The 12,868-nt window shown below is 36.9% G+C and overlaps 1 protein-coding gene across 1 annotated transcript; it reads left to right on the forward strand.

The window, feature by feature from the left end:
* The first annotated feature begins 14 nt into the window (after positions 1-14).
* LOC137385703 (transitional endoplasmic reticulum ATPase-like) lies at positions 15-9,416 on the forward strand. The gene is made up of 14 exons (XM_068072233.1): positions 15-167; positions 575-686; positions 991-1,163; positions 1,262-1,342; positions 1,715-1,907; positions 2,090-2,255; positions 3,239-3,441; positions 3,695-3,830; positions 6,732-7,009; positions 7,259-7,460; positions 7,680-7,870; positions 8,048-8,299; positions 8,397-8,558; positions 8,692-9,416. The coding sequence occupies exons 1-14, from the start codon at positions 157-159 to the stop codon at positions 8,941-8,943; spliced, it is 2,412 nt and encodes an 803-aa protein (XP_067928334.1). The 5' UTR covers positions 15-156; the 3' UTR covers positions 8,944-9,416.
* Positions 9,417-12,868: the final 3,452 nt, after the last annotated feature.

Below are 12,868 nucleotides of genomic sequence, written 5' to 3' on the forward strand. Positions count from 1 at the left end.
CATATGAGTTTTGGGGTGCGCCATATATTTTTCATCTGCGCATAAAGCCGTGACGTAATTCGCATAAGTTGTTCAATTCTTTCTTCTCATTGCCCTTAGATTATTCTACCTCCAACGCTTGTTTGCTATAGTTACTGTAATACGGAAGCATCACGAATGGCAGACAGGTTAGTGTTCCAAAGCAGTATTAACATTATATGGTATAGCTTTGTGTTTCTGGTTCAGCTGTTATTATTTCGATTATATTATTAACAAATTAGTAGTAATGTAGTGTAGTAATGATTTGCCAAAATTGAAATTTGGAGGCCTTGCATTTTTTATTTATATTTGCCACGTAATGAATGCACTCACTTATATTTCGATGGTAAACACTCATTATCTATCATATCGATAGACTCTTACACAACTTTGACCTGTAGTACCAAGGGTTTATATATAGAGAAACTCGAAAAAATGCGAAGTTTTAAGGTTCCTTTGAACCATTAGTTCTACACAAAAAACTACTCACTGCCACAGTGACCGATCTCAAAGTATGAGCTCACTGTGTTATTTCCATTTTGTCTACTTTGTACAGCAAGAAAGACGAAGATTTGGCCACAGCAATATTGCGCACTAAAAGCAAACCTAATCGTTTGCTCGTAGAAGAAGCTATTAATGATGACAACTCCGTCGTGTCGTTATCGCAGGTGAGTATCTTAAGTCTAATTACTACTCTTTTAATTAATGTTCCATGTGACTCGTTATGCTGACCAATTCTTTTCAGTTGGGTGATGCTTGTATCTAATAGTGTCTGCTTCGTAAGACTTTTACAACTTTTTGTACGAGTATGGGTGTGAACTACTTGGTTTAATAGACCACGCTTATTTGAGTTCGTATCACATATTCTTTATACTTGTCACACAAGGAGCTGGTATGCTCACTCTCAATAAGGACTTATGCCAATCTCAAATTTTAACGGTCATATTTTCAAGTGTGCAATTGATTTTACAGGCGAAAATGGATGAACTGCAACTGTTTCGAGGTGACACAGTTTTATTGAAGGGCAAACGAAGAAAAGAAACTGTATGTCTGGTTTTATCTGATGACACAGTGCCGCAAGAAAAAATACGGATGAACAGATGTGTAAGAAACAACCTCAGGGTTAGATTAGGAGATATTGTCAGGTAAAGTATTTGGTATTTCATTTATGTATCATTTGCTGAGTGCCTTGTCGATGTGTATTCGCCAACAAGTCAAGATAAATGAGCTACTGTTTTTGTAGCATTCAAGCCTGTCCAGACATCAAATATGGACAAAGAATTCATGTGCTACCGATAGATGATACAATCGAAGGCTTAACAGGGTAAGCTTTAAAGTTTTTATTACAGCGGTTTGTCTCTTGTATCATTAAATCAGACGAGATGGTGGAAGAGGGATAATACAACGTCAAATAAAATCTGACATTGGTTTATACCAATGGTTGCCACAGCTTTTGGTTAGACGTGATGTGTGGCTAACACAAAGTCAAAAGAAAGCTATAAATAAATGTCACACTTTAGGTTTGTTTTAATTGCAAAAACTTTTAATCTAAATGCAGAGTTTGATTGGTTGCTTGTTTATCAGTATTGTAATTAACATTAACTTTTATCCTAAACTATATTTAGTTTTTTTCAATTTTTCTTCTTTACTGATGTTTAGTACTGCGATCAATTGTCGAATTTATGGCCATTTTCAGCAACCTTTTTGAGGTTTTTCTCAAGCCATACTTTCTCGAGGCCTACAGACCACTTAGAAAAGGAGACATATTTGTGGCTCGCGGTGGTATGAGAGCTGTTGAATTCAAAGTTGTTGAAACCGACCCCCAGCCATACTGTATTGTAGCACCTGACACTGTCATTCATTCAGAAGGTGACCCTGTGAAGCGTGAGGTGAGTGTTACTCAAGTTGAGTGGTTGTGGATGTCTGTGATAGATTTACTGGTTTAATATGGGTTAAGTCTTTTCATATTTTGCCATGATCATTCACAATTTTCAAGTGCTGATAATCATTCTACTGTTCGTTATATAAATTTGTTTTGTTAAAGTTGTATATATTGTTTTGTTTGTGTCAGGAGGAAGAAGAGCAGTTGAATGAGGTAGGATATGATGACATTGGAGGCTGTCGCAAGCAACTCGCACAAATCAAGGAGATGGTAGAACTACCATTGAGACACCCTCAGCTTTTTAAAGCTATTGGCGTAAAGCCACCTCGTGGAATTCTTTTGTATGGACCACCAGGTGAGATAAAGCCGCTGTAGTTGTATATGTATTATTTCGTATCGCTGTTATCCGCTACGCTTAATTTTTTCTCATGTTGGTTAGTGTGTGACTGCAATTTGTTATCCTGACCGCGGGGCAAATAGGGAGTTGTCTACACTGCCATAATTCACTCTGTCAGCAGTGGTATTGAGGTTTTGTAAGTGGTTCATATATGGTCAATTATAATCCGTGCTCCATAAATGTTTGTTATGACTAGCATTATTTCGACTAGCAATTCCACACTAAATGCACATCCATACTTATGGCATTATATTTGGAGAACTATTCAAACATTTTCGTGATTGTATGACTTGGTTTTATTGGGATACATCTATTATTTGCTTGATAGTGAGCAATAGAAACCGTATATAGAGCTAGTAGTCCTGCGAAACAGAAACTAGACTGTTTTCCAAGTATTTGCCATAATGTTAACGTTTCCGAACCCTGGAACTGCTTTCTAAGCTTTAACAATTACTATCCATGTAGTTACATGGTCATATACATGCGGCATAGTGTTATAGTACATACTATATACAATACTGAAATCTGTGAGAGAGTAATGACCGCTGAACGGCGAAGCACACTTGGGCAAAAACCAAAAAGGCAAATTCAAATATCAGAATAGCTAAATGATGGAAAACGTAAATTCTTGGTAGATGATAGAGGAATGACCAAATTCCATTCAATAGTAAAAAAGCTGTCTTGAGCTTATCTTGATTGAGATAATTATTTTGTGGTCGGCATCAACCAGCTTGTTGCTAGGGCACTTTTATAGCAATAGACTGAGCACTTTCATTCATGCCTGGGATTCGAGACTGACAGTGCATTACTTTACATATGTATGCAAGTGGAGGTTACTGAAAATCTGCGATAAAGCTAAGCCATGATAGTTCAGAGCTGCATAATAGGAGATATTACTATAAATTATTCTCACGAAATGTATGTTAATCTATTGTTTTTAGGAACTGGAAAAACTCTGATTGCCCGAGCTGTAGCAAATGAAACGGGAGCTTTTTTCTTTCTCATAAATGGACCAGAGATTATGAGCAAGTTAGCTGGAGAGTCGGAGTCAAATTTGAGAAAAGCTTTTGAGGAAGCAGAGAAGAATTCTCCAGCTATAATATTTATAGATGAACTGGATGCCATAGCTCCAAAAAGAGAAAAGGTGAGTGTAACACTTTCTGTAGCTAATACTACCGTTTGTGCAGATTTAGGTAGATACTTGCTAATATTGAACATGTGGATTTTTATTACAATTTCATGTTAATCCTATATTAAAGATTTTATCAAGTTACTAAATCCTGGTCCCTGTCAATTAGCTGTCATGATACCTGCAATAAACTAAGTATTATCAAAGGGGTTTTCCCATTTTCTATTTGTTTACTTTAGGTAATGCATATGTAACATTTGTTGTTTAGACACATGGAGAGGTTGAGAGACGAATAGTTTCACAGCTATTAACTCTCATGGATGGACTCAAGCAGAGGGCACACGTGATTGTCATGGCTGCGACAAACCGACCAAATAGCATTGACGGTGCTTTGCGACGATTTGGTGGGTATTGCATACTATGTTTGGGGCTCCTACATATGGTGTATAGTGAAGTACAATATAATATAATCTGTCAGCTGTCAATTCCCCATTCTTAATCAGGTGTTCATTTAACTGTAGCGTGGGTTGCGGACTTACATAGAGACTTACATAAAGACTTACATATTCACCATGAAAGATTTTGACTTGATTATTTACTATTTTCATGACTTCCTTAACCCAAATATACTGTGCTTGCAAGTTGACACAAAATTTAAATTAGAACCAAGCTGTCAACAATGTGACCATGCCAAGGTACCTGTGCAAATTTTTTTTACAAAGATATTTTGATTGTGTTAAAGGCTTTACTTGCTAAAATCTTGCTAAATGCTTAAAAGATTTCATAAACCCAAAAATGATCAGCACATGATTCTTTGTTATTTGCTCATTTCGTGTTGTGTAAATATGCTTTGGTAGCAATTTTCATTGATCCCTTCACATATTCCATTGGAACGTCGTGCATAAATGGTTGACACAGTCCTACTTCGTTAGAATTTATGTTTAGTGAGGAACTGGTGTTTAGTTATGATTAACTATTACATGTATGCTGAAAAGTCGAGCTTGTTGTATCCTGCCACTTCGTTTTGCAAAAACATTAATGGATTTTTTAAATGTTTTCGTTTTACAGTCTCCAACCAGTTTTAAGTGTGTGTGTGGTTGGCAGATTAGTCAACTTCACAGAGTAGAAGAGGCTACTGTGATGACTTTTGAATTATGACTTACTAGCTTCGCTACGATTAGCAACTTACCGACGCGTTTTATTTTGGCCTTTTCACACATTGCATTTGATAGTCTTACTATTAAGTGGGTTTGTCCAGGATCTGAAAAATGTAAGTACAATCGCTCCCACACATACATACAAATGGATCACATAAATCTGATAGTGTATAAATTTAGTCAATTGCATGATAAACCATGCATGGCTTCACAAACGTGTTAAGGTTGTAATACATTTAGAGTTAGTTTACGTATATGACAAAACACGTCGTCTAGTCTTATCTGGCTCATCTTGCAACAACGTCAACACCGAGTAACAATGATTTAGCACTATCATCAAGGTTCCCTAAAACTCTAGACTTAATGTATTTTGTAATAATATTTATTTCTATAGATTCTATAACTTGTACTTTTGCATTTATCGATTTGTTTGCTAGCTAAATATTATAAACTATTTTAATAATGTTCTATTTGTGAAAATTACATCCATGCAAAAACATTTGAGTGAAACTTAAATGAATCTGTGTTATTCACAGAAGCCGTAATAACAAACTTTGTGATACAAGTGTATTATCTTCAATCAAAATTTAGTAGAATGTAAACCTATTAAGAAATCGATTGTTAATTTTTTCAATTCCAAAGCTATATCAGCCATTTCAATGGGAATTCCAAATATCATTGTATTGGGTAATGTATCTGACTAGTTAATTTCATAAAATTGAGATGTAGTCATCAATTTTGTAGTTTGAATTGCCTTATCTCGCAATTTGTTGTTCATCTCTTTCCGACTTTTTTGCGTTCATCAAATACGGCCCTTTTGGGCTGGTTGATGATTTCCTCTAACGAAAGGTCTATTTGGTTGGATGGCTACATGGCAGTTAGCTTTGAATGATCTCTGCTTTGATCCCATCTGTTCCGCACTATGTCATCTGATTTAGATTCAAGGAAAAATTGGCGTGAATGGCATTAGCAGGCTACAAGGGTAGAGAGCATTTATTAACAAACAAATAGAACTGAGCTGGAAATGAATATTTAACCTATGTTGCTAGTTAGATTCGATATATTTGGCAATGTCTGAATTAACGAAGGTGGTGTGGCGCGCTTTCTTACTTACACCATAAGGTTAACTGACAGCATTTCAAGACTACATTCATAACAATACAGTCAGAATATTTCATTTTCCTGCAATAATTTGTAAAACATAAACCCTCCTTGACACGAACACTTGCAATGTAAGCTTTTAACTGTGATCTATGGAAAACATTTTTTCGTCAAAACAAGCCTATGAATTACTGATGTCAGTGATGTGGACTAGACAATACCTGAACATGAGGCAAATGGGATTATTATAATTACTTATTACATCACAACAGGGATTTTATAAACTTGCCAATAAACTGAGTAATATAAACTAACAATACAAGTAAGATTAGCCTTTGAACTAGTAATACTTACTGAGCACTGTAATAAGTTATCAGTCTTTGTGAACTAGTAATACTCACTGAGCACTGTAATAAGTTATCAGTCTTTGTGAACTAGTAATACTTACTGAGCACTGTAATAAGTTATCAGTCTTTGTGAACTAGTAATACTTACTGAGCTCTGTAATAAGTTATCAGTCTTTGTGAACTAGTAATACTCACTGAGCACTGTAATAAGTTATCAGTCTTTGGGAACTAGTAATACTCACTGAGCACTGTAATAAGTTATCAGTCTTTGTGAACTAGTAATAGTTATTGAGCACTGTAATATGTTATCAGTCTTTGTGAACTAGTAATAGTTACTGAGCACTGTAATAAGTTATGTGTGTAAAAATGATGAACTCTCAGAAATCATCTTTTAAAACCTTGGGAAAGGTTTCGAATTGACAATTTTTCTATAATCTAGCCTCAAAAATAATTATAGTGTCGTATCTGTTCCAGCTTGGACAGTTTGCACATATTACGAATATTTCTGTTCATTTTCGTGGTTTGAAGATTGTTGAGATTCACTAGACGATTATTGAACCAACAATTTGTAACGTTAAGCACTACTGGTAATTTAATTTTAATTGTTCAAGCTGTCAGTTAACCATTAACAGAGCTGAATGTAAAAATGTGATTCAGAAGATTATAAAGTTTTCAATAAAATTAAATTATTTCTTTACAGGGCGCTTTGACAGAGAAGTTGATATCGGAATACCCGATTCACTCGGTCGCCTTGAGATTTTACGGATACATACAAAGAACATGAAGTTAGGTGATGATGTCGATCTGGAGCAAGTAGCCAGTGAGACGCATGGACATGTCGGAGCAGATCTGGCAGCTTTGTGCTCAGAGGCTGCCCTTCAACAGATTCGAGAAAAAATGGACTTGATAGACCTTGAAGACGATCAGATAGATGCTGAGGTCATGGATTCCCTTGCTGTGACACAAGAAAACTTTAGAGTATGTAGCCTAGTTTTTCATATGGTATATAGTTTTTTATCTGAAATTTAGCATATGATAAACTTAATTATAACCAACAGTCTAGGGAAATTAAGTTTCTGAGTCTACGAAACAAAATCAATTCTAGAAGTAACCATGATCTCATTGTTCTTGTTATCTTGAAGTTACAACTCACCAAATCGAACTTGTCTTATCCGGTCTCTACTCTAGTTTGTTGTTATGCTTATTTTTACATTTACATGATTTTAGTGGGCACTAGGGAAGAGCAATCCGTCTGCTCTTCGAGAGACAGCGGTTGAGGTGCCTAATGTAACATGGAATGATGTTGGAGGTTTGGAGAAAGTAAAACAAGAGCTTCAAGAACTTGTTCAGTACCCTGTTGAGCACCCTGAACAATATCTTAAATTTGGGATGACCCCGAGCAAAGGAGTGCTGTTTTATGGCCCGCCTGGTATGAGTTCAGCTTTTTAGTGCTCTCACACAGTTGTTTGTTTCTGCATTGGCTTGCATAATTTCCTTTATGAAAAGCCAACATATTTTTGATGTTTTGGTTTACTTACATATGCTTAATAAGATTTCTTATATGCACATGTGCGTATATTGGCACGTTTGTTGTATTATAACATGTTGATAATTGTATTGGACCTATACACAGTTTGTTACTCTGTAGGTTGTGGTAAAACCCTGCTTGCCAAGGCTATAGCGAATGAGTGCCAAGCCAACTTCATTTCAATAAAGGGACCTGAGCTTCTAACCATGTGGTTTGGTGAATCAGAGGCTAATGTCAGGGAAATATTCGACAAAGCCAGGTCTGCTGCTCCATGCGTGCTGTTCTTTGATGAGCTCGACTCAATTGCAAAGGTATTTAGTGCCTAATTTTTTTTGCTGAAATAATAAAAGTTCTGTTTTATATGAGCATCCTAGTGAATGGTCATCAATGCATGCGCTAATAATGTACTTTTCAGTTCAGATGCTTGTCCAAACTTATCATCGTAGTTTGCTTATTGTGGCTGCTGAATATTGTCATTCAAATTTTAGGCCCGTGGTGGCAGTGTTGGAGATGGTGGGGGAGCGGCTGACAGAGTGATAAACCAGTTGCTGACAGAGATGGATGGAATGGGAGCTAAAAAAAATGTTTTCATCATTGGAGCCACAAACAGGCCTGACATTATAGACTCTGCAATTCTACGACCTGGCAGGCTTGACCAACTGATATACATTCCTCTGCCAGATGAAGGCTCTCGTGTTTCTATCTTCAAGGCTAATCTCCGAAAATCCCCTGTGGCTCAGGTAGAAAATGAACTAATGTTGATGTGTATTTGTAACAGGCATACTAGTGCAAATGACTAATGAGTCAATCGGCTGCATCTATTTCAATCATTTTCAGGATGTTGATGTTGCCTATTTGGCTCAAATGACTAATGGATTCAGTGGTGCTGATATCACAGAAATCTGTCAGAGGGCCTGTAAGATGGCTATCCGAGAGTCAATTGAACAGGAGATCAGACGAGAACGCGAAAGGGGTGCACATCCCTCTGCTGATGTCGATGTATGTTGTCAATTTGGAAGCCAATTTTGGAGTGAAGTGCTACATAGTGTTCAAACACAAGCAAATTATTTTTTTTGTTATATTTATTGTTTTACAAAACTTATGAATTTTAATGAATTTCCTTTACATGTAGATGGATGATGAAGAAGATTTGGTGCCGGAAATTACTCGGCGTCATTTTGAAGAAGCTATGAAGTTTGCTCGAAAGTCCGTTACGGAAGCCGATATCAGAAAATACGAGCTCTTTGCGCAAACATTGCAACAGAGTAGAGGGTTTGGTGGAAACTTCCGCTTCCCTGGCCAAGCAGATAGTGGAAGTGGAGGACAGGGTCAGCAAGGGGGTCCTAATGATAACTTTCCTGAAGCTGATGATCTATATGGATAACATGTGGCATACCATTCATTGATGAGCTGTATAGTACCACTGGGGTTCAGGACAGGCAGTGTAATTCCCAACGTTGCTGTGATGAGACACTTTCTTCATTGTGGCCATTGATCCTGGTTGCTTACTGTTGACTATCACACAAGCACTTGAGTAGAATGTCTACTGCCGTTAGCTGTTTCTGTTCATAGATATGTTGGAAATGGTGACTCAATGCACTCAACTTCAGTAGTAATATAAACTTATTATATTTTGATATCTTATAAATATGTCATGATCATTGTTTAAAAACATGTATATTAATTACCCTATTAGAAATGCTTCCAGTTTCAGCTCAAATGTTATAGTAATATAGACATTTTGAAACATGGCTTTTCAATTTTGTGGTTGCAATTTTTTTGACTAAAATGTTGTAGTTATGTTGAAACAATCTTGTCCACCATGATTGAATGCAATATAATGGTGGCTACTGATGACATTGCAAATCTATTTGTGGCTGTTTCGTTTTCTGTGGATTGCAATTTTATAGCAGAAAATGTTTTCCAGATCACCACGAACATTTTGCATCAGGTTGCATTCAAGAAATGCTAGTACGGCTGACGGGCTGCACATGTGTTCGCATTACTAGATTAGTAAAGGCTGCCATAATGGTTGCTAATACCAGAGAGATTTTGCCTGAGTGAGATCTGTTAGTGCTACATTTGCGATGATTTTCCACTGATCGAATGTACAGTATCTTAGCCTGTAGTGATTTTTATGAACTGTAGAAATGCCAATAGAAACCTCTACAGGCGGTGGATACATAAAAGCGTTGGTTAAAAAATTGAATATGGAACAATGCTGAAAACATTACCGTAACAATTGTTTAGACACCATTATGAGCAGTCTTTTGAGCCCATTTGTGATGTGAAAATGTCAATTGATAAGATTCATGCATGTCATTTCTGTTGAATGAGAGCTTGTTGTAAACTAGCCTTCTCAATGCAAACTAAGTCAGCCTGCGTCTGTTGGACAAACTTAATCTCCATTGTACTTATAGATATACACTATCACCATAGATATAGTAAAGGGTTTACTATATCTATGACTATCACTAAGGTTTGTTGCATTGATACACCATATCAAAAATGATACACCGTATCAAGAATGATACACCATATCTTATTGGTCATACACCGTATCAAGAATGATACACCATATCTTATTGGTCATACACCTGTGATCTCAGTGCTGAATAACATACCAACTGTCACTCTTTATACCTTTCGTAGTTACGGTGGTGATACAAAATATGGAACCGCCTCAAATATTTGTTACATCGCAATGAATTGTGAGTTGTATTTGTTTTTCTACAATCAAGAATTTACATAATTATCAAGAATTATATATCATTTCAATTGTCACAATGTTGGCTCTTTGATAAACTTAGTTAAAAACCACATCTTATTTTCTACAAAAATATTATTAGAGGTTTACTGAAGGCTGTTAGAGAATCACTGTACAGCTGTCATTTGTATTAAATAGTGTCTCAACAAAATTCATAAAATAACATCTTTCTCTTCTTTGACAATGCTTTTATTGTGGATTAAACTAAAGACAGGGTTTGGTAGCCTTGAAAAGAGCTGTTTTGGTCTTTAAGATGATGTGTACTTAATTGGCCAGCCTTTGTTGTCAATCACTGCTCGGCAGCGCTTGGGCATACCATCTGTCAGCGTCTGAAGCTCTTCAGGTGTCACTACTCCATGCCAGGATTGCACAATCAGCTCCATCAACCTTATTTTATAAGTTGGTTTGTCTTTAGTTATGAGATTGCCTATTCTGTTCTACAAATTCTCAATTGAGTTAAGGTCTGGTGACTGAGCAGGCCAGGTCAGAGTGTTAACATTATTGTCAGCAAACCACTTCTTTACTCTTCTGGCTGTTTGGCATGGAACATTATCTTGCTTGAACAGCCACTCTCTATCAAACAGACTTCTAGCAGATGATATCATCACACTTTGTAGTACTCCACAATATTTATCTGCATTCATCATACCATCAACAAAATGTAATCTACCAGGGCTAGCAGCGAAAACACAAGCTCACAACCTTACAGAGGTGGGATGCTTGATCATAGGTAGAATACATTTTGGTTTAAACGCTTCACCAGGTCTCCCTGTTGCCACAGCGGTTTTGCGCAGTAAATGTGCTCTCATCACTGAATAATGCTGCTCTCCAGGCTTCTGGTGACCAATTAACATGGTCTTTTGCCTACTGTAGATGAGCCTTTCTTTGCCGAGATGACATCAAATGTTTTCTATGAGCTTTACAGCCTCGTAAGCCATTATCTCTTAATGATTTGCAAACAGTTGATGATACTAACGTTGTATCTGTTGATTCTTTCAACTCTCTGGCCAGTTGAGGACTGGTTAGATGCCTATTAGCCAGGGAAAGTCTCACTAAGTCTGTTCCTTCTTCTACCAACCCTTTCTTCAACTTGACCAGTTTCCATTCATCAGCAGATTGTTGTAAATACACCCTTCTTAGAGCAGTCTGTCTCTCTTGCAATTTCCCTCTGCGATTTCCCTTGCTGATGAAGGTAAATTATTACAGCACGCTTTTCTTTCGTGAGATGTTGAGGCATGACGATGAAGTTATTAAAATTACTTTTAATGAGAGCAGAAGGACTTTTAAATACTACTTGGGTTTGTTGCGTAATGCGCAATGTCTCACTCGATGCAATTATTGTCTTAAATCGTTAATCAATTGTTAAACTGAGCAGATTAAAAATTTTGGGAATTTTACACATCATTCACCAGACTACTATTTATGAGATTAAGTGACTCGTTATGAGACACCCTGACTAGTTGCGCCTTCAACTGCACTAGTGATGGAATTATCTTTGGATATAGAACAAAAATTATACAATGTGATAGCTGATAAAAATTCCTTTCTAACGAAATATTGTTTTCTATGTTTACACCAAAATAACTAATATGATCGCCATTATAGCGCATTATGTACTGAAACACAAAGGCAATTCCATAACTTGTACCCAGGAGACTCACTCTCTTTTATTCATCCCCAAGGGCTAGTCTGAGATGTTATCAAATGCACCCTTTCTACTGACTTACACTTTAATAAAAAGCTACCCCTTATCACTTTATCACCACAGACTAATGACTCCTTTTTTGCTAATGAATACCCCTTTCCACTGTGTGGAAAGGAGTATTCATGTACCAAGCTAAAAAACATACCCTTTTTATGAAAACACTCTAGAGTGTCAGGCCACCAAAATACACCCCTACAACGTGCTTTTTTCGTCGAGACCTCAGGGATGAAAGTTGAGACTGAACCCCTTTGAGAATTTGTATCACCACTGTACATATACATTTCAACAATGATATACAGCCCCCCCCCCCCCCCCATGGGGGGCTGTATATCATTGGTTTCAAAAGCGTCGCCCGCAACAGTGAACATTGGATGAAAAGATTTCGCGCTTCTCTAATCGAAAATCAGAGTTGTGTACTCATGCCACTAAAAATTTATTACGGCACGTGGGTGGTCTGCTGATAGCCTAGGTGGTCGAGAACAAAGCAAGCTTCTGCGGTTGTCGATCAAGACAAACAGTATCATATTACTGGTGGGCGGAGTTTACCACCCTGTCGTTTAGTAAGCCGAGTTGACAAATTGCAGGTATATAAACCCTGTACAAATTTCGTCGCGACCCGCTAGTACGATATATAAGCTGTGTGATCGGATTGGAATTGGGAAGGGAAACAAAAGTCACGAAAACTTTATAATAAGAACCGTTTTTAATAATACCCACACGATATTTTTGTTGTTAGGTTCACTCGAGCCTGCTAGTTTCACCTTTACTATAACTAAACACGCTTTAAAAGCTTTTTCAAGTAAAGAATTCTTTCGGCTGATCAGCTTTCATCTAGAT

This window comes from Watersipora subatra, chromosome 1, assembly GCF_963576615.1.
Source record: "Watersipora subatra chromosome 1, tzWatSuba1.1, whole genome shotgun sequence".
Classification (NCBI taxonomy): Eukaryota; Metazoa; Bryozoa; class Gymnolaemata; order Cheilostomatida; family Watersiporidae; genus Watersipora; species Watersipora subatra.